Here is a 27,131-nt window from a genome sequence, read left to right on the forward strand (position 1 = left end):
CCATGTGGCTGCTTCCTTAGGGTCACATTCCAGTTCATCTTCTTGTTTTTAATCCTTATTCAAAATACCTTATGAATTTTGAACTTCTAGTTGTTTTTTTTTTGAATTTTCAAACGAATTGTCGTCCTCAACTATTTGAATAACCTAGCCAAAAATAAAGAATTGTACATTAAAATTCACTCCCATATTCCTAAGTTGTATAGTAGAAGTGTAGTCCTCCTCTCAAACTGTATTGGTTTTTACCAAATTTAATAAACTGTACAAGACAGGAATAAAGGTAATTCACATCAAGAAGATAGTGGGACAGAAGGGCTGAGATATAAGAACTGAATTGAAAAGGCAGTGAAACCCTGAGCCAGCCAGAGTGTGTGTTTGCCACAGAAGACTGACTGGAAATGGATTCTGGTTCCAGAAGCCTCATTATTAGAAAACTATTATCTGGTTTCAGGTGATAACAAAGGTTTCAGCCTTTGTCAGTGTAAGGTTTACATTCTTGATGAAATTAGAGCCCTCTTTTCTTGGCCCTACTACTGGACTCCCTAGGCACATTTTTTCAGGAAAAAAAAAAAAACTCTTTAGTTCCCCTTTAGTTAAAGAGGACTGATCCGGGTGCCACCAGCTCTGTTCATTTTGGAGCAACATTGCAATTACTCCATTCCAGTATGGCACAGAGGCCCAGGCCACAGTAGATTCTCATCAAATGTTTGAGTGAGCTGCATTAGCATTAACTGTGCTAACAACATCAACTGTTTTTGTTAGTGTCATGTAACTACTGATAAAAGTAAATGCTATAGTAATTGAGAGGGTTTTGAAGTCAGGCAGGCCCAGGTTGGAATTCCCACTCTGTGAGCAATTAACTGTGTCCCATAGGCAACACAGGCTCTCTGAGTCTGAGCTTTCTGAGACAGTGTGTACAAAGCTATCGGTGCAGTGTCAAGCATGGGGCAAACACTTAGCAAATGTTCCTTATCATTTACTTTTGCTACCATACTAATGGTTTCTTCTGCTTTTCCCTTTAAGTTTGGGACCCGCTTCATTATAGAGGCCATGGAGGCAGCAGGGCACTCCATCAGTACTCTTTTCTTGTGTGGGGGCCTGAGCAAGAATCCTCTTTTTGTGAAGATGCATGCAGACATTACTGGTAAGTCTGGGGAGGAAGAGAGAAAGTCATTTTAGGCTTGGCGGCCATTGGACATTACCAAGTGCTGGGCAGGTTGAGAACAGGAGGATACAGGTGATGGGTCAAGTTATTAAGATGACTCTGAGGATTTATGTTCATCATAGGGAAATTGACTATTGAATGAGATGAGAGAGGTCAGTAAGAGCTAGATTTTGATTCCAGCATTTACTCCACAATTTTGAGTACCTCTTGATTCGGGCATTGTAGGCAATATTGAAGATACGAATATAAAGAAAGACATAATTCTTGCTCTTATAGAGCTCAAGATCTATTGAGGAAGACAAAGAACAAAAAGACTCATTAAACAAAATGTTGAAGAACTTCTGAGTAAATCATAGGATATTTTGAAAACCCAGTGGGAACTTTGCCCAGTTTTGAACCTGTGACAGTGCAGGCCAATGTGATCTAGAAGAAGTGATTAGAAAGATGCTGTGGCAACTGGGACCTGGCCACAAACTGGGAATTTGAACCCAAGGAGCCCACCATCCTTAGATTCCTTCTCAGCTCATCAGAATCCAGAATCATAACACAAATGGAGGGAATCCAGAGTAATGGGCTGACCCTTTGTGACAAGGGAAGACAGTGGCAGAGCAATTTCTTAGTAAGTGCCCCTGGGACCCAGGGAAAGGGCCCTACTGACAGGCCTGCACTCCCATTTCTCTGGACCCAGTACCTATACCTCTCTTGCTCATTCTCCCCTAGTGTCTCCTGAAGCATCCCTGGGAGGCACTAGAACAAGGAGAGGGGAGGGAAATAGGGGAGGGTTGTACTCTTCCCCAGCCTTATATCTAGCCTGATGATATCCCACTCTACCATGGCCTTCATCATGACCCTCTCTGGCCCCTGTTGCCTGGGCTCCTTTTCTCTAACAGCTGAGCAAGTCAAATCTCTGAGCTCACTCAAATCTCTCACCTCCTCATATCCTGTTTCTCCTCCAGGCCATGCAGATTCCTGCAGAAAAGAGCTTTATCTAATGTGTTAGACACTGTTGATCCCTATACACTCTAAGAGGAAGCTCAACAGGCTAATTATCCCCATCTTTGAGATAAGTAGACTGAGGCACAAATTAGAAAACATTTGATAAAAATGTATAGTCTAAGAGTCAACCTATCAGGTTGGGAAGTGTAGAATTTACTTCCATTTAACAAGTTCCTACTATGTGCCAGTGTGAATCACCCTATAAACATTTGATCCTCCCATAACATGGAAATTAGAAAATAGACATTACACACAAACCATTGAAGATGGTAGATTTGAATTAAGTTGACTTTTCCAAAGTCAAACAGCCAGTAAGGGATGGGTCAGGAGGAGTGTAATTTAGTTACGTCTGTACCCACTATCCCTTTGCTGCTGACCCAGGTTTCTTGACTTTTCCGGTGTAACCATTTGATGATGATCCCTTTACAAAGCTGTTCAAAACCTGTGGAAATGGACCATAGAGAGTGGTTGGAAGACTGAAGCACAAAGAGGAAAGACCAGAAAAGGGGCCCACATTACCTAATTTTCTAAAAATCAGCTGATTGGTTCAGTGAAGATTCAGACTTAAAACTTGGTTTGTGATCTTCCAATTTCCAGCTTCAAATAGCCAAAAACACATCCACCTGGATGTAGGAAGGAAGATAGAAGTCAGGTTTGAGTTAACATATTGCTCAATGGAATGAGGAAATCAGGGCCCTTGAAAGCAGGCAATCCAGAGTGACCAGGACACTATCTCAGCCTTTGTGAAAACGGGTCACCTTCTAAGTCTGATACCCTCAGCTGACTCAGAAGCAAGGCCTGCAGCCATTTCACTGAAAGTTCGGCTTTGGAAACTGCTCTTCTCCAGACTGCTGTATGAAAAGGCTGTTAATCGTTGTTTGGATTCAGATTGAAACTGGACCCTTTGTCTCTAACTATGCACCAGTTACAGTTATAGACAAAGGGACCTTTTCTTTGGCCTGGAATTCCTCTGCTTTTGGAAGCCTGTGACTGACAAGTGATGGCAAAGTGCATCTGCCTTTAAATGCTTTGGGTTCTGCTAAACTCATTAATGCATCAGATAAAATAGTTCACATTCCAGGCAAGGCCCCCCTCTTCCTCTCCTTCACCCAGCACTCAAAAAAAGGAACACATTTGCATTTGTCCCTGTAAAAGGCCCTGAGAACACAGTGGCCATACACAGCAGCCTGTGGATAGGTAGTGCATTTGGTGCTTTTAAACATTGTGATTGCTCTAATTTTCCTACCAAGAAAGATTTAGAGAGGACATGGTACGTGATGCTCAGAAATACATGTGAAAAAAACACAGTAGAATTTGTAAGATTCTTTGGAGATGGTACAGAGAGGTGGAAAGAACAACAAGCCAGGACTGTGATTCAGGACCAGTTATTTTACCTCTGTGAGCCTCAGTTCCCTCTTGTGGAAGACAGAAAGGTTATCATCTCTCTCATGTAGATCATGCTGAGGGATAGATATGTTAATGCTTGGGAGTTGGTTAACAATGAACCCTGTGCCTCATTCCCAGTAGAATCTGTATCTATGACATCACTTCTCCCCTCCAGGCAGCCCTACACCAAAAGGAAGAAGGGATGGTAGAGAAAAAGCAATTTAATATTTTTTTTTTTAGCAAAATCTTTCCTGTGTTAGGAACAGCATGCTCTATGGGGCTTTGCCAGCTTGGGAAATACCAACACTGGGAAGAATCTCTTGGTGCCCCGGCCACTTAGTTAACTGTGGTTTCAAGAAATACTTGGTGTGTACTAAGTAATTGTAGGTTTTCCCCCAGTGACTTGGGACTAAATGTTCCTTCTTCTAAATTTTGTTTTTAGTACTGACAATATGCATGGGGGTTTTCCTCTTCCTGTCTTACTCATTATTTTAATCATTTGTTCATTCATTTATTCTCTGCAACGCATTCTCTGAGCATACCAGCCTATCAAGTGCTGTGCTTCACATGGGGATGCAAAAAGAGAATGATGCCCTACAGAGGGTTTTGTTATAAAACAGAAAAGGTGCTCATCATGGTCCTGTGACCAATGTGCAAAAGAGTAGAGTGGGAACCTAGAGGACAGAGTTGTCAGGGTCATTCAGGTCCCGGCAGAGAACAGATGCACACTCAAGTCGGGTTAACTGGAGAAATGCTGAATAAGGGATCAATTTACAGAGGTGTGAGCAGAGGTTAGGGAGACCTGAACCATCAAGAAGTCCCCTGGGGCAGCCAGCAGTGTTTGTACCCCTAAGCTTACAGGGTTAGAGAGTTCCAGGGAGCTAGTGGTATCTAGAAACTGAGGGTCATATGAAGAAGTGGCCCAGCAGAAGTCTAGTCAAGGATGTTGCCAGAGGACAAGGCCCATCTTTCAGGGCTCAAAGCAAGTGGGGAGATATGTGGAGGAGGTAGGATTGGTCTGAGAGACAGATGGAAGCAATGGGTTGTTCTACCCAGGGTAAAAAAAGGATGAGGAGAAACATCACAGATAGGGAAACTTCAAGAATTATCACAGCTAATGTTAATTTAGTGCTTTCTCCAAGTCAAGCACTAGGTGCCTTACTTTCACCAGCTCTTTTAATTCTCACAGCAACCCTAAGCTGGAATTTGAATCCCATTTTGAAAGAAAAAAAAAAACACATACACACACACACAAAGAGAAGTCAGGATCACACAACTAAGTTGGTGAAGAAGCCAAAGTTCAAACCCTGGCAGTCTGGCTCTGGAGCACTTTGGGCTGCAACCTGAGAGCTGATAGGGGATTCATTAGATTCACTCTGGTCTCTGGTTTCCAAGGGGAGGGATTTGGGAGTAGTTTCTCCCTACCCAGACATAGGGAAATTTTGGCAGGGAAAAGAGGGACTGGAAGACAAATGGTGTTTGTTGGTGCAAGCTTCTAAAAAGTCCCAGATCAAGGGAAAAGTCCGAGTAGCAGGCTCACATTACACCCCCATCATTCCTGGGATTCTGCAAAGGTCTACAGTGCCCTCTCCTAATTGGGCCATGATCACCCTTCATTGTGGCCTGGTTTTCATCCTTTCCTTCTAGATGGCTAACAGCAACCTGCTCTGCCCTTCCCACTATTGCACTTTGCAGTCCAGGTGAAGTACAGGTAGAGTCTTTGCTCCCCATCCACCTAATTCTGATAGTGCCAGCCACTATTTCTGTAGAGTTTACCATGGGCCAGGAATTGTGCTGTGCCCCATGTGTATGCCCTGTTGTTTACCCTCAGAGTGCACCTGTGTGCTAAGTTTTATCCCCATTTCACATGGGGAAACCAAGACTGCGGAGTTTAAGGAGCTTGCAGAAGGACTCAGTGGAATCAGGAAACAAACCCAGTTTCTGAGTTTTTCCCAGAGCCCACTCACCTGAGCTTACAGCAGGGGACTGGTATTTCCGGGTCTTCTGGGAATTCTGCTCCCTGGTCCCTTTATGTGGTGGCTGGGCAGCTGACCCAGCCCTGAAGAAAGGCAGTGAATTAGGAATGATGTGACAAGGAGGAGTGTATAGCAGAGAGGTCTTTCCTGATAAGAGATGATCTTTAGAAAAATAGCTCTCACATGCTGAGTAGAGGAAGATTTCACTCCAGAACTTACCTCTGCGGCATTTGCTGCCATCTCCCAATAAGTATATATATATATATATATATATATGGTAGGTACTGTTTTAATGCCTTATTTTTAAGTCCTATGATATGGGTAGAATCTGAAACCCACTTTGGAAACTGAGGTAGAAAGAAGTTAGACAACTTGCTTAGGGTCACACAGTGAAGTCAGTAAAGAAGCTGACAATTTAGAATCCTGAATTATTTGTATTAGTCGTGAACCCTCTGGGAGCTGGTATATGGAGGCTTCTTCCTGCCTGATGGGCCCCTACTCACCCTTCAAATGCCTGTGTAAGCCCCATGTCCACAGTGATCACCACTACCCCAGAAATTCTTACTCTCGTAATTTAATCACTCTCCATGTAGGAGGTACTGTCTAAACACCAGGAATACAGCTGTAGACCAGACAAAGCCCCTGCCGGCAGAAAGCCCAAATTCTGGCATGGGGAACAAGACACTAGACAACATAATACAATATAGGCTGGAAAGTGAGGATGAAAGAGGGAGGAGGTGAAGTGAGGGTACACTGTCATTTTTGAATCCCATGCCCCAGGTTCAGTGGGAAGGTTATGTTTACATGAAGAAGGGGAGAAGGTGGTTACCAGGTGGGCATCTGGAAGGACCTAGAAGCATATTCAAGAAACAGCCAGGAGGCCAGAGTCATATGGCTGGGAGGAAAGGAGAAGATCAAAGTGACAAAGTAAACCTAGACCCTGGAGGGAAGGCTTTTTCAGACAATGTCAGTGCACTGAGAAAGGGAAGAAGCCACTGGAGAGCAGAATCCCACCCTCTCTTGCTACTTCCCTTCTCTTAGTACATCTCAGTCAGAGAGAACCAGCCCCCTGCATGACCTGCTTCTCTTTCTCATCCATCTCCCCTCTGAGATCTGAACAACAGACACTGTCTGCTTCAGCTCAGGCTTCCCTGGGCCCAACAAAGCAGTAACATACATTTGTTGAGCTGAACTTGAACCAAATGTCAGGTAGCAGCTGGAATACCTGGGCTGTGAGGTCTCCAGAGCTGATACATACGGTGTGGGCTCTCCTGAGGCTCTGGGCTATTGTACCAGCAGGCACAGCCAGTGAAACCCCTTAGAACTGGGTAATTCTGGGGAACAGGGGCTGGGGGTCCTGGGAGGGCTGCTCCTGGGGTTGCCTGCTGGCTCTCCACACTGCCCCCACCCTGCTCCCTAACCAAGGTGTGGCCTTGTTCCGCACAGGCATGTCTGTGGTCCTGTCGCAAGAGGTGGAGTCTGTTCTTGTGGGAGCTGCTATTCTGGGTGCCTGTGCCTCCGGGGATTTCACTTCTGTGCAGGTATGTGAGGACCTGGGGGCGGGCCTTGATCCCTCCTCTGTCTGAGGCTGATCCTCTTGACAGCAGCTCTCATCTTGCAAAACACACACAGGATATAATTAAGAAATGATAGGTTGCAGCCAGGGAAATCACAAATGCTTCCAGCTTCAGACATATTTATTGCAGTTTTCATTTGACTTGGCTTCTGTTGGTGTTGGTTCTGTTTTTCTGTTGGTTCTGTTTTTCTGTTGGTTTTCTTTTTTCTCCTTTAAAATGGCTCTTAAATTATGTTTTTAAATTTCCCCCCTTGATAATTTTTCTTTGCACAATGGAAACAGGTAAGACTCAAATGGTTTTTTGTGCATACTTCAGATTTTGTTTTTGTTTATTTCAATCTTGTCACTTTCCAAATAGATAAGAGGCCTCTGTCAATAAGAAACACAGGGAAAAAAATGTTAGAAAAGAATTAAAAAGGGAAATAAGGAACAAAAATATAGGAAGAAAGAAACAATTTGGTGGCTGTGATTGAGTACATAATTTGGCTTTGAGCTTCCTGGCAGCCAAGACAAAAAAAAAAAAAAAAAAAAAAAAGAACGCATGATTAGTTGCGTAATTCTTATTTTCAGAAGGAGGAAACATACTAATTTCTCAGAAGACACAAAGCTTTTTCTGCCACCAAATTGCATAAGACATTGCACGTATGGGGCTTTGTGGATAGAGTCCAAGTCTAACTAAAATAGTAGAAAATGGGTGAAAAATGAGGATACTGGAGAGGCTAAGAGCAAAGGCTCTGGGGTTGAACCTGGGCTCCGATCCTAGCTGGATAGTGTCCTAGCTCTTGTGACCAAACCACTTTGCAGCACACACCTGCACTTCTTTATATACTTTAAGACTTCATGACAGTAGCTTGTTGTGAGTTTGTTCTATGGGTCACATGCTCCCATTAGTCCCCACGTAGCTCTATTATCCACATTTTATATTTGAGGAGCCAAAGGTATAAAGAAATGGCTTAGCTTCACATGAAGCAGCCAGGAAAGGCTGGAATGGAGAAGTCTGGCTCCCAGGTCTCAGTGGAGAGTTCAAGAGATATTTGTTTAGCAGTTAATATGAGAACTTAATGACTTCCCCACAGTCTCAGGGTTAAGGCCAAAAGCCAGGTTTTCCACTAGTAGCCCAGTAATTAGAATTTCGTGACCCTCTTCTGTGCCTGACTATAACCTCCTGACACCTGTAATGTCCTTCGTGGGCCATAAAGACTGATCAACAGATCCAGGAAGCTTACAAAACTTAAGGGCAGACTGTTAGATACAAAAGCCTCTTTCTACAATCCATGCTTTTTGTAGTACATTTTGGGAAAGGTGGTAGGCTACACACTGTTCTAGCCTCTGGAATTGATGACTCCAAAATTTCTCTAAGGAATAGACTGCATTTAAGAATACCTAATAGACTTTAACCAAAGCCATTAAAGAAAATGGGTATGTTTGAATTTCCAATGTTTTCTGGTTTCACTGATTCTCTCTCAAAAAACATCACATGGAAATTTTATTTACTCTTGAAATATTAATGGATTGTCGATTGTTATTATTATAATTTATGAACTTTAGAAGCTGTCTCACAACTAGAGGTCTTGTTCTTCTTGGGATAAATTATAATAGTTAAATCAAAATAATAGTGATGTTTATTAAGGCACTTCATAACCCCCAAAGTGATGGTATTTAGAGAGGAGATTTTGAAAGATAATTAAATGAGATCACGAGGGCAGAGCCCTGATTCCAAGGGTTAGTGGCCTTATGCAAAAAGATATCAGAAAGTTTGCTCTTATTCCCTCAGAATTTGACTGTGTAAACCAAAAGAGCACCCTCACCAGAGCCCAATAATGTTGGCACCCTGATTTCAGACTTTGAACCTCTGAAACTGTGAGAAAATAAATTTCTGTCATTTGAACAACAATTCTTGATATTTTGTCAGGTCAGTCTGAGCAGACTAAGACACCTCTTGACAATCTCCATGCCTGGGACAGATCATTCTATCCTTGTATTATAGATAAGAAAACTAAGGTGCAAGGACATTTTAATTATTTACTCAAGGCCACACAGTTACTAAGGGTGGAAGCATCATTGAAATGGAAGTCTCTGTGGATCTATACCCTATGTTAATCCTCATTCTTTTTCTAAACTGTTTGATTTTTTTCCTTCTTTCTTTAAAATATTTTCTTGGCTTTTTTAAAAAAAATTTTTAGTTGTAGATGGACATAATACCTTTATTTATTTATTTATTTTTACGTGGTGCTGATGAGGATTGAACCCCGTGCCTCACACATGCTAGGGCTACAGACAGAACCAGGGCTTCCAGCTCCAAGAGTTCTGTGATATCCTCCTTTAATTAGAAACTGAGCTCAGTTCTGCATTGGCATCTTTGCTACAAGAGATTTGCTGTTAATCTTTGGAACAGAATCTAAGATACGGTATATTTGGACTGGTGACTTGAGTAGCAGCTGCAGGGTTCAAAGCATCTTAAAGACAAGCTCATGTCTCCTACTCAAGCCAAGGAAGTAGGTGCCTGTTCTGATTGTTTTCAGGTTATCCTGTAACTCAGCAAAGGGAGCCCCTGAATGAGAAAGGCCCAAGTTGTATCTGTCATCATTTACCTGCCTCAATCCCTACAGTCTTGACTCAGTGCTTTCTTATACATCCTCAGACAGTATCACCTGTCCTCTCCAGGTACTTGTTTTGTTTGTTTGCTTTTAAATATCTAAATAAGAAAAAATTGCCACCACTAGGACTGTTAAGCTGAGGAGGCTCGAAAGTTCCGCTGTCCTCCCAGGTGTAATCAACATCATTAGAATGATTATGTTTAGACCTGCTTTAGAGAAGTAAGTGTATGTATTTGGCTTCATTCACCCCTCTCAAAGAGAAGCCAACCTGTGAGCTCAGGCCTGGGGAACCAGCTCAAGATTCTGGCATGGTGAGGTAAAACAGAATTGCTTCTTCCCCAGGATTCAACCAGATCTTCAACAGTCTTTTCTTTGAACTTCAAAGATCCTAGCCCGGTCTTCAGAGGACCTGCCATTCCTGACTTCAGAGAAACCAAATAATTCCTTTCAGGAACTCAACTATTACAGCAGAACTCAACTATTGTCTTGTCTGAGGTCACGTGTCTAGTGGTTGAATGGAGGATTTCACTTTTTATCTATATGGGCTGACATTGGCAATCTAAACCAGTCATATCCATTAGATGAAGGGAAGGCTAGAAGAGTTCAGAGGACACCGACTGCAGACCTACAGAAAGGGAAGCAGGTTTTCCCAATTTATTAGGCCCATGAATGGAAGACTTCAGCCAGGGGCAGAGCCCTGTGTCTTCCTTTGGTGACTCCAGTGTATCAGAATGGAACCACTGTGGTAGATTTTATTAAAGCTACTGCAAACTTGTATATATGTCAAGTCCAAGGAAATCCTGAGGTGGAGGGTTTGGGACAGTGGATGGAATTTTGTGGTGAGGTGTTAGTGGGAAAGATTAGTCAGGTATAAGATCCACTGCTCTTACCAACTTGGAAACATGTTGACAATTACTAGCTTTCACCTCTTGTTCTTTTTTCCACTAATATTTTCATTTTCTGGGTCTTCCTCTCTCCCCCCTGCCCTTTACTTCCCTCCTTTCCTTTTAGACATCTAATATCTTCTTACGATGCCCTTTTCAAATAAGAGCCTCATGGAGGGCACTGACATAGCCATCCATCTTCACTGAGGAATAGAAGGACTAGCCATATCCTAGAGACATGTCCTGCGCGGGAAGCAAGTTGTCCTGTAAGTAGCTGTCTCCAAAGAGTGTAAGGACATGTCAGAGTCAGCTTCCTACTATGGAATCAGGTCACAGCTAGGCTGTTCCCATGGTGAGAGTTCAGCTGTTTAGTAGGAGTTGGGGGCAGAGGTAACATGGATGAGAGTCTTTTCCCCTCCTTTTATTCACGGAACTGTGTATCCATATAGTCTTGACTTCTGTGATCTTTCCATATGATCACACCCCCATTCCTGTGTCAGTGCACTAAAAATAATATCTCTGATTTTGACTATTCTGGAAAACACAATTCTGGATATGATTGGTTTAGATTGCCAATGTCAGCCCATCTATATAAAAAGTGAAATCCTCCATTCAACCACTAGACACTATTCTGGAAAGCCATAGCACTTCTGTAGATCCCAAGTCCTGGAAACCAGTAAATTGGAAAAAAATATAAGTTTATAAAAATGCTTACATTTTCTAAGCAGAGAAAATAGAATGATGTTCTAATAAATGAAATTTAAAAAAGCTGTTTTCCAAAAGTCATGAGAGAAAACCCAATCAAATGGCAAAGAGGCAGAAATGTGAAATGGTTTTCCGCAGTTCTGCTGTCTTCATGCCCCCTGCAGATGTCATTAGCATTCTGTAATTTCTTAAGAGGCAGTTTTTTTCCAAGATTATTTATACAAAACAACCTTTAACTCCAACAGTACTATTTATCTTGAACCACCATCTTCCTCTCCCACCTCCATTCCTCCAAAAAAAAAGCAGTGGAGGAATCATCCCAAGCAGCAAAAATCAACACAAGGAGACAATGACAAGAGACCAAACGAGCTCAGCAATCATTGTAAGGGGAGTACCGTATAAAGAAATAAGCTCAGGACTGGGATTGTGGCTCAGCAGTAGAGTGCTCGCCTAGCATGGGGGGGACCGGATTAGATTCTCAGCACCATATAAAAATAAAGGCATTGTGTTGTGTCCATCTACAAAAAAAGATTCTCTCTCTCTCTCTCTTTAAAAAAGAAAGAAAGAAAGAAAGAAAGAAAGAAAGCAAGCAAGCTCAATTATTCAAAACGCTTGCTTTCTCCCACCCGCTGTAAGCTGCCACCCCATAAACCACTGACTCCATTCGCTCCCACCATCAACTTTCCCTGTCACGTTCCAGACAGACTCCTGTGTCTCCCAGACCAATACTTGTAAGTGGCCAGTGGAGAGCCGTGATTACTCACCCTTTCTGTAATGTGTGCCCACAAGATAAACTATCTACGCTGACCGCAGTGGTCTGCCCTTGAGGCCAGTCCTTGCAAACATCCTCAGTGCTCCCTTGAAGCCTCTCCTGTCCTGTCTCCTGAAATTTACTTCACTTGGAGCCTGTCACATTCATCACCTAAGAGCTGCAGAGCCTGTGATTTTGCATATAATATCTCCCATTTTATTTTGTGAAAGTTAACTTGCTATGACTTTTTCGTTCAATTTGACTTTTGATCACTTTAAATACCAGTTTTGTAGTTTGCAATGTAAAGCTGATTATCATGACTTCAATTTCTGGAGGTTTGGACAGACGGAAGTATACTAGGTATTTGTTGAATGTGATGTTGGTCCTAACATTCATTATATATGTATGAAACCACCCCCATTCTTGGTGCATTTAATTGAAGTTTGCTTATTTCTTTTTTCTTCTTCTTTTGAAATACAACTAATAATTTATGTTAATTGGCAAAAATAATAAAATTCATTACTATGAAGGAAAAATATGAAAACAATGATTTCATTATCCTAAAATTACCTATTTGGGGTTATTTTAATAATATAAACTAATATTCTGGTTTCTATTCTTTTTGTCTTTTTATACATAATCATTTTATATTTTTTAAATTGCAAAAATATGTTCATACAATGTGTACTATTTTATAGCTTTTTCCCCACCCCAAAACATAATAAACCTCTTTATTTATAATTTTTGTAGGCTATGTAACTTTCTACCCCATAAAACATAACATGCTTTATTTCTAGTGTCCCCAAGTCTTAAATAGTTAAGTTGTCTTCATTATTTTAAAGAATGCTGCAGCTTAAATCTCTATAGCTAAATTTTTGCACACAGTCTAAATTATTTCCAAAAAGTATAATTTATGGAGGTATATAATTGTTTAGTCAAAAAGTTTACCAAAATTTTAGGATTTTTATACATAGTAACAGTTTGTCCTCCTGCCAATAGTAGATGAAAATTTGAGGTTCATATTTCTTGTGTACAAGGAGACTCTTGCTGTAAATTTTAATTCCATTTAGATTTCATCCCCAGGCCTCTTATAATCCTATTCATTTCACATATGGTCCTGATATCAACTTTTTTTAGTAGCCTTTTGCCCTTTACTGCTTAAGCATGTGTTTCTGGAGACATGAGATGCTGGTTTCTAATTAAATAGATTCAAATTTCTGATTGAATTTTCTGAGTACATATCCTGTCCCATATGTCAATTTCCCATACAAAGTCAACAACAACAACAAAAAAAAAACTTTGGAACAGTAATTAATAGTTTAAATAAGAATTAAATTAAGAAAGTGATGTTGGTCCTGACATTCATTACACTTATTGCCATAGCTGGTTAACAGTACAGTCTCATCTTCTTAAGGATTCCATCCCCCTTCTAAAAAAAAATCAGGTTTTGATTTATTATAAATCTCTTGGTTCCAATTCCATTTTCAGAATAGCACCATAGATAATGTCAAAACATTATCTCAAAATTAGAATTCTACTTTTAGGAGGTTATTTGAATATAGGATATAGAACATTTGATCTTCCTGTTCCTTATAGGATTAGCCAAGAGCAGGGTCTAGAATTACAGAAGCAGCCTAGTAGGTGTTAACAGTGTCCACTGTGCAGATGATGACCCTTGAGCACAGAGAAAAAAACTGTATCAACTTGATTAACACAAAGTCCATCGAGCCATGTCTTAGTAAATATATGTCCATTGTTTGGAAATGGCATAGAGGCCATTGGGTGATGCCCAATGTAGAAACAAAAATAAGAAGGGTACCCTCTTTGGTTTGACGTTTTCTCATTCAGTTGCCTAGAGAAGATTTTGCATCAGTCTTACCAGTATTGTTTCACTTTATTTGCTTTTAATCATAATCTGCCTGCTTATATTTTATAATGGTAGAAATTTAAAAAAAACTATTGAAGAACTTTACTTAAAAGATACTTTTTATACTATTGCTATAAAATTAGAATAACTCATAAATAGCAAGTCCATGCTTTATGAGCTTAATATTCATAATTAGTATCATATTATATTAATATTCATCATTAATATTCAGTAAACTAGATGACAGAATCCAAGATCAGGAAAGACAAGGCCTGTAGTTAAATCAAGAACATTCTATAATTGGGAAAATAGCTCCAAAGAATGACTGCGCACACCCTCACATACATATATATGCCTACATCCCACACACTACCACCACTAGGAAAAAATTTGATTCAGAGTCATGGAGAGTACAGAGTCTCATTCAAGTTTATGAAAGAATACTAGTGGCAGCATTGAGGCAATGATTAAGAAGTATGCAGAGGGAAAGAGTTTATTACAATTGCTTGCTGGAGGTATGTGATACTCTGCAATGAAACATAAGTAGTACCATTGATTCAGGACCATGAATGGTATGTCTTTCATCAGATGTATTTCAAAGAGATGTGGACATTTAAAATTTTGGTTTCATGTTAAAAGTTGTGTAAAGGAACCTTCCTACACCATTATCATGATTTTACGAGTGAGGAAATGGCAAGAGAGGTTAAGTGACTTTGGCTAGAAAATAATGGAGCCAGAACCCAAGTTCTAGCATATGATTCCAAAAACTATAGGTTATTCACACAGCCACAAGTAGAAATGGACTTTCTGAGACTAAATGTCATTACATTTTAAAAAATAGTTTTGAAAATAGAAAATGAGAATTTATATATATTAAAATGTTCACTGTATTCATCAAGATCCCCACAAGCAAACAGAGGGAATGTTTAATAGAATTTACAAGAGACACTATTGTAGGTGGAACACTAGAGAAATCACATGGGGGGCTGGGGATGTGGCTCAAGCGGTAGCGCGCTTGCCTGGCATGCGTGCGGCCCGGGTTCGATCCTCAGCACCACATACCAACAAAGATGTTGTGTCTGCCGAGAACTAAAAAATAAATATTAAAAATTCTCTCTCTCTCTCTCTCACTCTCTCTCTCCTCTCTCACTCTCTCTTTAAAAAAAAAAAAAAAAGAGAAATCACATGGGAGCATTATGTTAAGCGAAATGAGCCAGACTCAGAGTAAAGGGTCATATATTTTCTCTCATATGTGGAAGCTAGAGAGGAAAAAAAAAAAGGATCTTATGAACATAGAATGGAGATCAGTATAGTAGGAGATGGGGATAAAGGGGAGGAAGGAGGGAAGAGAAAGGGGGATTACAGAAATTTTGTGGGAGAATGTAGTACTCTAGGGTTGGTACCAGCTAAGCTTGAAGAGGTGAAGGGAAAGTTGCTGGACTCCTAAACAAAGAACTGTGTGGAGCCTGCCCTGACCTCTAGGTTGAGACACTCAGGGCCATCTGTGGACACAATCCCAGGCTACGAATGATTTGTTCAAACTTGTGATAAGATGAGGAACTCGCATCAGAACATAACTCAGTTATGTCTCCCAATGTACTGTGTAGTTCAGCTGATATTTTATTCACCACAAGATGTTCTCAATGAAGGAATCAGTGTGTTGGTTTACATTCTGAGGCAGGTTTCTATGTCATTACAGATGACTCCTTTGTAGGGCACTGAACCGAGTTCTGGCTCTGCAAATAATGCAAAGCACGCTAGAGGTCCCCCAAAAGAACTCCCTTGTGCCTGCTCTCCCTTCCTGCCTTACCATCTGCTAAAGAAAAAAAAAACTAATATGTTTATGTACCTACTCTAAGCTGGGCACCATGCTAGGGTACTTTAGATGATGTTTGATTCTTGCATGGTAAGTTATTTACCTTTACAGACAGGAATTGAACCCAGAAAGTATAAGTAATGTGCTCATGATCTGACAGCTAGCAAGCGGCAGAACTAAAAATCAAATCCAGACCTGCCTCCAAAGTCCTTGCTATTCACAATAGCTAGGCTGCCCTGGAACCATGTTTAAATTATCTGACAGTAACACCCAGGAAACAAAGTGGGATTGTGGGGCTGGGGAGTTGCTTTGTTTGGAGGCCCATGGCTGTATTAAACAACTAAGTCACAGTTCCTGAAATAGACACACCCCAACTCCCCCCAAATCAGATAGCACCATTTATGGGCACCACATTACTCTGCTTTACAAGGCCTTTCCCAGCCCAGTCAGTTGGGTCAGAGGTAATGTCAGTTTTTTTCTAAGTGGCTCATGTGTTTTTCCATCTCTTTATAAGCCTGGGAGGTCGGGAAAAAGATGGGGAGAAAGAATTCATGAGAGGAATGCATTTCCTTAGAAATGTTATTAATTGGCTGGGCAAAACAAGAGAGGCAAATAAAATAGCTGCTCCTCACTAAGTAAAGGCATCTTCCTCCCTTATCTCATTAAAAATTAAAAGCACTCTTGGTTTAAGTAGGGCAAATTAGTAATTAAGTGCCATATAATCAACTTGTATAAACATAATATTGAAGGGGAGGCCAGATTAATCACTCCACTGGCTTGTTTGGCCCCCATTAATGTACCTTTTACTCAGGTCCTTCCTGTGATGCCAGGATGTATTTTCTGCTGCTGGAGGTCGGGTGGGCTGCGATAGATGGGCTGACAAATGATAGTGGACTAGATCTGGAAAAGGTATACTTGTGTGTGGGCCTCCATTCAAAAGAGAAAATTGACATCTCTTTCCTTCTTTAGGGTTCTTATAGGAGCCTACATGTGACACAGGCTATCCTACCTGGTACCAGGACAAAGAATTAGCCAGTCTCAGTGTCCCAGGCCACCCCCGTCTCGTGGGGCAGAGTGGATCCAGACAGATCAGTTCTGAAAAAGTCTTTACTGAAGTATAAAGGCACAGACCATCTGCTTGGACCCACATCTTGGTTTCCTCTACGTCTCACCTATTAAAGATCAGATTGTAGCTATATTGTCTCACAACATGTTGTTAAGTAGACATGTTAGCACAAATATAGCAAAATGGTTTACTTAATGTTGGCCATTCTTTGTTTAAATTACAATTATTATACAATGGGATAATGGATCATCAAAGAAGGAGTGTCTTTCACTGTTAGAGCTTAGGAAGCCCCCCTCCCCCATTCTCCTACCCCAAGGTAGCAACTTTTGAGCTAGGCCTTGGAACTGGGGACTCTATGGCACCAGGCCTGTGCACTTCATGTTTGCAGTGGAATTCCTCCTCTCAAGGCAGAGAGAGGAAGGTACGACTGAATGTTTACAAATCTCCACTTCCCTTGACATAGGAGATATTAGTAATGACTGTTATGCAGTAATGTGGCAATTGCCTGGCAAGTGTGGGAAACAGAGAGGTCAGAGGAAGTAAGCTGAGTCCACTGTGGGCAGTGTAAGAGAAAATCACATGGAAAGAAGAGAAAAGTAGCCATCCAAGTCACCCTGCTGTCCCCCAGGGGATGGCATCTCCTTGTTTTGCTAGCTAGATGAACAAACCTGGCTAGAGAAGTTATTTAATTTCTTTAAGCCTCAGTTCTATATGAACTAACCTCACTGAGTTGCTGCAAATCTTCAAGGAATGAAAGCACATTGGACACAATGCCTGTTATACAGCAAAAACTGATTATTTCCTGTGTTAATTGAATCCTCACAATAACCCATGGAGGGAGGTGGTAACATTGTCTCATCATATAAAGCAGAAAACGGAGGTACCAAGATGTTAATCAGGTCATGTAGGCTCTTCATAGCAGGATGTGGGTTTAATCTCAGGTAGTCTGGCTCCAGACCCATTTTCCACATATCCTGCTCCCAACACAGAGCTTTGGAAGGTGTATGTTTCATACTAAAATAGGGTAGATGTCTTTCTTCCTCCTGCTTGAGAGATAGTAGGCCAAGCCTACAGTCATGGTGACCCCTCACAGGTGGGCAACTAGGCAGGCAGGCCAGAATGACTCACCAGAAGTCATTTGCCTTGGACATGATGTGCATGCTGCTACTCATACTGATCTTGCCAGTTTTTCATAAAAAACAAACAAGTTGTTTACCATTCATACTCTCCTTCTATTCAGGACTTGAGCAGCTTACAATAAATGACTAAGCATACTATGGAACAAAACCTAAAAGACAAACTATGTAGAAGAGGAAAATACACTAACCACCTATACTGGTGGCTGCCAAAACAAACCAAACATCTATGGGACTGATCTGGTCTGGGGGTCTCTAACCTGCTTTGATGGTGCTTCAGGCAGCCATGGCAAAACTGGGAACTGAGTCCTGTTGTCTGGTGTTCACAGAGTCACAGAAGTATACCTCACAGAGTCACAGAAGTATACCTCTTCTTTTAAGAGACGACATTTTTCCTGGTACTAAGTTCTAGAATTGTCAATTATTTCAACATTAACCTAGAAATCCTTCCTTGGAACTTCTATAGAAAAAGGGGAAGAGTTTGTTACATACAAACTTGTAGAGAATCCAGAGCATGACATTGAAACTTGGTTTCAGGTCAAAAAGAACCTGGGCTTATAAATTTCTGGAGTTGTAACTTAGCCCCAGGGTAGAGCTGAGAATACCAGGTTTGGGACATGGAGAGCATGTCTCTTCACCTCTCTTGCCTGAATATTTCTTCCTGCAGCCAGCTTTACAAACAAAGCTGTGTCACTGACCCAGGAGTATTTTAGAGGACCTCAGTTCTAAAGCCTTTTACCAGCCTGGCATCAGAGACGTGTTAAAATGAAGCACCCATCAATTGAGAAGGGCAACAGATGTTGAAGCATATCAAATATCAGTAAACAGCAAACCCACAGAGAGAGGCCACTGAACTTGGCAATCTCCTCACAAAAATACCCCATGGCCTCCAAGAGAACGCTGTGGACTTTTATAAACTGCATTAAGCCATGCATTCTTTTTTCATTTGGATAATTGCTACACCATGAAATATTTTCACTTAGAGCTAATCTGTTACATTCTGGTATTTTTTTTTAATCTCTACTTTTCTAAAGGGTAAATGTAATGCTCACAGGGTATTCTAGACTTTCAACTATGGGAATACAGGTCTTTAAAATAGCTTTCCAGGTGGGCTGGGGTTGTGGTTCAGCAGTAGAGTGTTTGCCTATCATGTGCAAGGCCCTGGGTTCCATCCTCAGCACCACATAAAAATAAATAAATAAATGTATTTTGTCCAACTACAACTAAAAAGTAAATATTAAAAAAAAATCTTCCCAGTAATTATGAGGAGTTGCATGTTGCATATTCTGCTATCTAGTACCCTCCCTTTTTTACTATTAGCATTATGATTTGTATTATAAATGACAAATAGGGCCATAAATAAGAATGCAGACTCTGATATCACACAAATCTGTGTTCAAATCCAAAGTTCAGATTTATAACTGTGCATTAGGTCAATCTCTTCTCCTCTCTAAGCCTGTTTACTCACTTGTAAAAATGGGACTTTCAAGAGTGTGAACCTCATGTGATTGTTAAGATTAAATTATATATATATATATATATATATATATATATATATATATATATATATGTATTTGGCACATTTATTGCATGGCAATCTCAATGAGAGGGATGCAAAATGATGATAATGGTTATGATGATAACTACCATTAGTATTAGCTGATTATGCTGAATTAATGCTTTCCATGTTATTGGAAGATGTCTGGATTGGTCCTTGGCTTGCTTGCTCCCAGAGATCTTATTCACTCTTTCCCCCTGTTCTACTCCATTCTGCTGTGCATTGCATTTCCCAGGTTGCCTTGTACCTAACCTCTGGACCTCTTGGCCAGTGAGAGATTCTGGTGGAAGAAGGAAATGCTGAAAAAGAAGTTGAGTCCCTTCTCCCCTTTGCTTCAGCTACAGGTGCATGTTCTGTGTGGTTCTGCCTCTAGCCTTGCTCTTTCAGGCCCTCATTCTGGCCAGGAGCCTGTCCTTGGTTTGAGTTCCAGCCTGACATCCCCAGCACCTGGATGTGGTCACACTATTTCTTCTCACCAGCTCTTGTTTTCTAAGAGGGGTAGCAGCTTTCTGCTATTACTACCTCTGAGACACTTCAAATCACCTGTTTGGCCTCTAGGTTTCTTCTGTCACTTCTTCTTTCTGTTGAAGGCCTTAAGTAGATTCGTTTTTTTTCTGACTGGACTCTGACTGACATAATTGCTTTTAAATATTATAAGAAAATCAATCAGTGAATTCACTTCCTATTCTCTGTCCCTACTGGAATGAGGTAGGCCAGCTGGGGATGGTTATGGTGGAGAGTTTTACTTTGACTAAGTAAATCTCAAAAGATACGAAATTGTCCTGAGTATGTTTACTGATAGTGCCTTGGCACCTAACTCAGAACCAGGCACTAGATAGGGCAAACAGCCTAAGAGGCTTGCTACCTCTCTGAGAAGACAAGACTTGATTCAGCTGGGCATGGTCAAAGAATGGGCCCTCTCTTTCTTCAGAGCTCTACATTGTTCACTCTTGTAAGTGGGTCACTAGAGTGGGTATATGTTTGTTCTTATCCCCCAAATGAGGAAATGGAGACTTTGAGAGGGCTCCAGGTCATACCACTACTAAATTTTGGTACTAGGAGTTTAACTTAAGTCTAAATGTCCCTCAGAGCCTACATTATTAGAGATTTTTATCCATTTCTCAAACTTGTTCCAGCTTTCTTCTATTCCTTGCACAAAAAATCAAAGATGTGTACACAACTCATGCTATTCTAATCTTATATAAAGTTCCTTACAGAAATAACATTCAACCATTTTCACTTAATTCTCAGAACAGGTTTATGTGGAAAGTTTATTGTATTAATTTTTTTCAAATGAGAAAAAATACTCTTATAATGAAAACCACTTACCCAAATTAACACTGTTTATATTCAAGCTGTAATTTTTCTGTTCCCAAGCACATGCTCTTTCTCCTGATGATATACAAGCCTTAGAGTATGCCAAGTGGTTTAGAAACTAGAAAAAGAGGACAAAAGGAAAAGCAAAACCAAGCTCCCCACCTTCAAGTATCTGACAGTTGGGTTAGAGAAATAAAAACAAAACTACCTGAAACCAACTGTGTCATTGTGTCACCTCCTCTCTGACCATGGGTTCCTATAAGAAGTGGTCTTGGAATGAGTTAGGTGGAAATGTTGATTTAGGTAGAGAAGCTCAGAAGGGAGCTTTTTAGAGAGAGGTGCTAGAGAGAGCACAGGAACAGAGTGGTCAGGAGGAGGTCAGTAAACTCCAGGAAAAGGTCCCAGTACAAGAGTCACAGGAGATGTATTAGCTAGCTAAGGACCACAGCTGATTGGGGATGGCAGTTGTGAACTACAAACAAATCCATTAGGAATTAGAACAGTGGTCTCTTAGGAGCATCCTTTGCCTAGTATCCCCTCTTCCTTTAATTGTCTGTAGTAAAAGTAAAATTGTTGTAGACTGATTATCTTGTTTTTTTTAAAAAGTCAACAACATAAAGTGCTTCATAGATATCAATATGTTTTCTGCTTAAGAAAAATAGCCTATAAATAATAACAAAAAAGTTATTACCTATCTCTAACAGTTTTAAAGAGCCTCAGCAATAGAATGCTCCTAGAAAGCTATGCTATTTCACTAGCACACATTTATGTACAGGTTCTATAAAATATCATACTTTAGAATTTCAGCATAGAGAAGGCACCTTCTGAGATGTAGGTCATCCACAGATAGAAGCAGGTAACCTACCTGTAGCTCAAAACCTACATTCCGCCCTCCTCATCCCCTTCCTGTCAGGTGACACCTTCGCCTGGAGAAGCCTGTGTGTTGGATGGAGCTGATGGTGATGAAATTCCTCCGAATCTGTCAGTTGCACCTGTCAGCATCTCTGATGAGGAGGGATTTTGACAAACCAAACTGGTCTGGATAATTGGGTTATAGCAATTGTCCTCCTCTCAGTAAGCTAACCACTCCAGACAGCAGAGGAGAACGTTATAGACAATCCTAACCTGGAGGTTTAGGCAAGTGTTCAACCACTAAGAAAGAGTAGGCTTTTCCTGCAAATGTGAGTTTCCAGCATATTATAATATGGTGGGTAGCTGGGACCCCTGTCTTCAAGGAGCTCCTAAATATGAAGCAGAGGGGATCCATTGAGTATGCACCAACTGCTACTTATGCATTTTAAAAATTATTAACTCAATCCTCAAAACCATCCCATGAAGTCCTAGTATTATTGTCATTTTGCAGAAAAATGCTCAATTACAAAGAGGGTAAGTCCCTTCCCCAGGTCATAGTAAAAAGAAGTGAAGCTCAGATGTGAACCCAGCTATTCTGACCCTATGGTCTGCTCAGTCTGAAGTGCTGAAACCCACTTCTGCAAAGTTTCTTTGAGGAACACATTTGTACTGCCTATGGCTATATCAGCATTTACTGACCCCACTCACATGTGAGCTTCCAGGTAAGGGTCCAAGTCTTATTCATCCTTAGCCAGGAGTAGGAGCTGGATAAATGTGCGTTATGCCAAACTGAAGATGCAGTTTTACAGAGACTTTGTAATCTTCCTGGGGCAGGCTAAAAGGAAGCTGCTTGTGGCTAGCTACATGGAAAGCTAGCAATTTAAGACAATGGTGCTAGTGTGGATGGATTTGGATGAAAAGTTCTTCACAGGTAAAATCTAATTTGTCTCTAGATATGACTTTATTCACACCATCACTACTATAAATTGTTCCTTATGATTCTTGCTCACTCAAATTTTTTCAGAGATAAGCTCCCCATCTTTAGAGTATATTCAGTCGCTGAATAACTCAGTGTGTGACCTGGGAAAGAGTTCTACCTCTTTGGGCTTTGGTTTCCCCATCTTTAAACTGCAAAAATAATGTCATAAAGGAACCTCTGGGACGCCAGTATATACAATAGAAAGAAGGTGCCCATGCCCTGAGCTCACTCAGCAGATGTCTTCTTCTCCCATGTTAGCCTCAGAATATCTCTGCTGAAGGTGAGGATTGGACCAGACTGTTTCCAAGGAAATAATCCAAATATATTAAAATAATTAGTAATAATATTTAATAATACAGTAATAAAGTTGCTTCAAAATAGCCTAGCCATTGAGAATGGTAGCTGGAGTCTCACCACAGGGCCTGAGTGTCTGAGCGACTATAAGATGCTATGTCCCTGGTGGGACAAGGAGGTAACTTGGTCTGGTCCTATATGGTGGGCTGGGAGCTAAGGCTGCAGGCCTCGTGCTCCTTGCTGAAAACAGACTGAGTGCCATGGCCCTGGTGAATTAGAAATTCTATCCAGCAACTCTTGGAGATTGATTTTCCGTCTGGGGATCTGACCTCTTGCTTCACTTAGCAGAGGGGATCAGACTGTTCTGGGAGGAGTCAGTGAACTGGCCTTTGGAAAGGCCCTCCCTTGCTTTCTCTTTTCTTTTCCTTTCTTTCTTTTTTTTTTGTTTTTTGTTTGTTTGTTTAGCACTGTTTCAAAAGGAATTTTTTATTACCTCCAAGGGCTCAACACTACTAGTTTGAATCCTTCTTGGCCCTTAGAGCTTTAAAACATCCATACTGCCGCCCACATCAGTCCTTTGTGCTGGATGAGTACTGAAGCTTTAATTTCATTTATGTCATTGGATTTATTAAAAAAAAAAACACAAAACCTTTTTGAATTGGGTATGAATGCCCCCATTTTCTTTGTTTTTGTCATGTTCACAGACCCCTTATGTCAATGCCTCAAGAGTAAAATCTTTCTTATTTCAGAATCTCCAGAGCCTAACAGCTTGACACAGAAGCTGCCTGGCAAGTTTGTGTTCATTGATTCAGTAGATAACCTCTAGGTACAATGGTAAGAAAAATAAGCATGGCCCCAGTCTTTATCACATCTGCAGGTGAATGAGAGAGAAAGTTAAAGCGAGGAATAAAATATATGTTCTATCTTGAGTTAAATGCTACAAAGGGGGAAAAAAGGTTGAATAGGAAAACAAATTAGAATGATAGATGAATAAAAGTAAATGACCTCAACTCCTAGATCTAGAGGTGTCTCATCTCCTCTCTGTCAATGATAATCATTGCCATTGATTTAATTACATTAACATTTCTTGTATACCCACTATATTCTAAACTGTATGCTAGCATCTTCATATTGATTATATCAGATTTCCATAATGACTCTTTATCCCTTATTCAAGATGAAAAATAAGATACAGAGAATATAATTAAATTGTTCATGATCAGAAAGCTTATAACTGTCATAGATGAAATTTGAATTAAAGTTGGTCTGACATTCTGTTCTCAGCAAAGGGAAAAGAAAAACCCCATAAACTCCCAATATTATCACAGGGGTTCAGCAGGCAGCCCAAAATGAGAAATAATCCATCATATTACCTGGTAAAAAGTCTGTTCTACTAGGTGAGAGGAAAAAAAGAAAGAAGAAAAAACATTGCTGGAAAGTGGATGGGAAAAGGAGGAAGATAATATTTTTGAATTGGCCATCTTATCAGCCTAACAATAATAAATGATCACCATGGCAACAGGATGTCTAATTAATGACAGATGTTGAGTCACTTTAAAAGCCACACCAACCAAATGCCAAGCTGATACCGTAAGCTTTTCTGCTGTGCCACAGCTGGGCTGATCATGCTGTGATCATGTTGGAGGGACCCATCTTTTGAGGGTGGAAGAAACTCAAACTCTGGGTTTGGCATCAAATTTGAGTCTGAGTCCCAAACCTGCCATTCCTGAGTTCTGTTGCACTGAGCAAGTCAGCTCATCAAAGGAGGGAGGCAGTTATTGTTATTTTTATCATTATTACTATAGTACCTTTCCAAGAGAGCTTGCCTTGGAATCACAAGGCTGTGTTCTGACTGCTTCATTTGAACAAGTAACTTAAATGCTCACTTTTTTTTTTTTTTAGTATAAATCTTTAAAATGCTCTGCCCATATTATAAAGCTTGGGTCTTACTTGACCTCTCTGCACTAACATGGAAGCAATATTAGTATCTCCCTCATAAGGTGAAAATTGGATGAGTTAATACAGGTAGAGCATTGATAACATGCTGCAGAGTCAGGCTGCCTTATATATTCATGGTGCTGGTGGTGGTGAAGGAGGAGGAGAAGAAGAAAAAGAAGGGGGAAGAGTAATTGAGATAATACATGTGCATAGAACTGTTTAAACACCATGTGGTACAAATGAGGGGCATTCATAGTCATCATCAAATATTTCTGGCCAGTCCCTGGAAAAGTCAGCTCATTCACATGACGGTCAGTTTCCTCAAAGTTTCCATGGTCTCTGTTGCCTTTTTATTAAGCCCACTCTGTATGCCTGCTCTGATCCCTGACTGTGCTGTTTTAGGTGGGAAAAGAGAACGAGGTCAAAAATTAACAGAAACCATGAAAAAACTTTGCTCAGAAACCAAGTTCTCTACAGGCTAGGATTTCCCAAAGAATGTGCTCTGGCATATTAAAAGTTTTCCTGGAAAGAATTATCTTGGGAAATGCTACATTCTAATGAACTAATCATTTTTTAATAGCAAGACTTCATGTAAATATGCATTATGAATCTCCTAAGTTGGGCAACCATATAGAATATGATGTTTCCCAAATTTACTTGGCCAAAGAATTTGTTTTTTAAGGCATGTCTTATGTTCCCAAAGATCAAGGAACAAACATTGGGAAATGCTTCGTAAAACCGTGATCAAGACTATCAAGCCCATTAAAAGCAATTCGAGGAAACAAACTAGGAAACTCCTGGTAACCCTCCCATTGACCCATGTGTCTATTTAACACATTGAAAGAGCACCAGGGCTTTGGCAGTGACTATATGCTGGAGAGTGAAAAAACAACAACAAGTAAGACTGAAGCATTTTCTTTTTTTTTTTTAATATACTTATTTTTATGTGGTGCTGAGGATTGAACCCACTGAGCTACAGTCCCAGCCCCAAGACTGAAGCATTTTCTACCCTCTTGGAGTTTTCCTGGGCCTGTTGGGGAGAGAAAGAAGTTTCTGGCCCATTTCAGTACAGAAGGAGAATGCAGGGTGCCATGGTATAGGAGCAGGGCTTCTTACCCAACCTTGTGGGTCAAAGGATGTTCCCCAGAGGAAGTAATTTTTGAGCAGGGACCCAAAGAGTTACAGCTGTGTGCCATATAGGAGCTTACCACTCTCTCATGCATAGCCATATTGCATCCCCATAGCAACCTTCTTAGTAGACTGAAGTATGGTAAAAGTTAAGTGATAACAACGACTGAATGAGCTCCAACACTGGCCAGGAATGGTGCTGGGCATTTAGCAAATCTGTTGGATTCAATCTTTACAACAATGAGTGGTATCCTTGGTTTACAGTGAGGAATTGAGGCTCAGGGGAGATCAGTGATTCTCCCAAAACTACACATTACAGTTACTGTAAAACCGGGACTTCAACTCAGATATGCCTGATTCCAAAGCAGACAGATTTACAGTGTAGTCTACCAGTGCCAGGCCAGGATAGTGGCTAGTCCAAGACAGTTTTCACTAGACTGAGAAATGTGGAAAAGTAAGCAGAATGTCATGGATTCTTCCTTAAGCTATTTTTTTTCCTTCAATAATGTATGTGGTAGTGAGAAATGTTCTTCCCCGGTTTTTTGATGTGGAAAGTCCTTTGTTCTATAGCTGTTTTGTTTTTATTGCTTTGTCAGAGAATGCTTTTTGTTTGTTTGTTTGTTTTAGTTCTTACTTGGTAAAACAAAAACCAAACAACAACAACAAAATTGCTAGCCCTTGTCAGTCTCCAAAGTCATTCTGAAGTTTTACCAGTTAGAAAATGTGAAAATTTTAGAAGTACTATATTGCAGCTTAAATAACATACCCATTAACAAGAGGACTGTGAACAGCATGTTCCTTTAAGTCCTGTTGATTCAAACTCGGGTGAGTTTCTAAATTTTTTGTGTGCCAATGCCTAGCAGCCAGTGGAGATAAAGATAATCTGGAGTCTCCCAAATGCATGTGTGCACACACATACACACACACACACACACACATACGGACACAAACACACAAACACACACATGAGGATGATTTATACTGGTATGTGAACATTCTTTTTCTAATAACTACTTATTTATTTCAATGTATGTTAGAAAAAAATAATGGACATCAAGCCTGAGTATTCATAAACATTTTGCTTCAAATAAGACAAATTTTAAAAGAAAAAAAAAGATTTTATTCCGAATTTAGAAAGCTATTTCAT

General features: G+C 40.5%; 1 protein-coding gene across 6 annotated transcripts in view; it reads left to right on the top strand.

The window, feature by feature from the left end:
- Positions 1-27,131, top strand: part of Fggy (FGGY carbohydrate kinase domain containing) — a 394,333-nt gene that overhangs the window by 313,624 nt on the left and 53,578 nt on the right. For all 6 annotated transcript variants that reach the window (XM_026382510.2, XM_026382499.2, XM_026382516.2 and 3 more), the window contains 2 exons: positions 1,021-1,141; positions 6,967-7,061. In XM_026382510.2, coding sequence (XP_026238295.2) covers positions 1,021-1,141; positions 6,967-7,061 — 216 coding nt within the window. The remainder of the gene's footprint in view (positions 1-1,020; positions 1,142-6,966; positions 7,062-27,131) is intronic.

This window comes from Urocitellus parryii, chromosome 11 (assembly GCF_045843805.1).
Source record: "Urocitellus parryii isolate mUroPar1 chromosome 11, mUroPar1.hap1, whole genome shotgun sequence".
NCBI classification, from domain to species: Eukaryota; Metazoa; Chordata; class Mammalia; order Rodentia; family Sciuridae; genus Urocitellus; species Urocitellus parryii.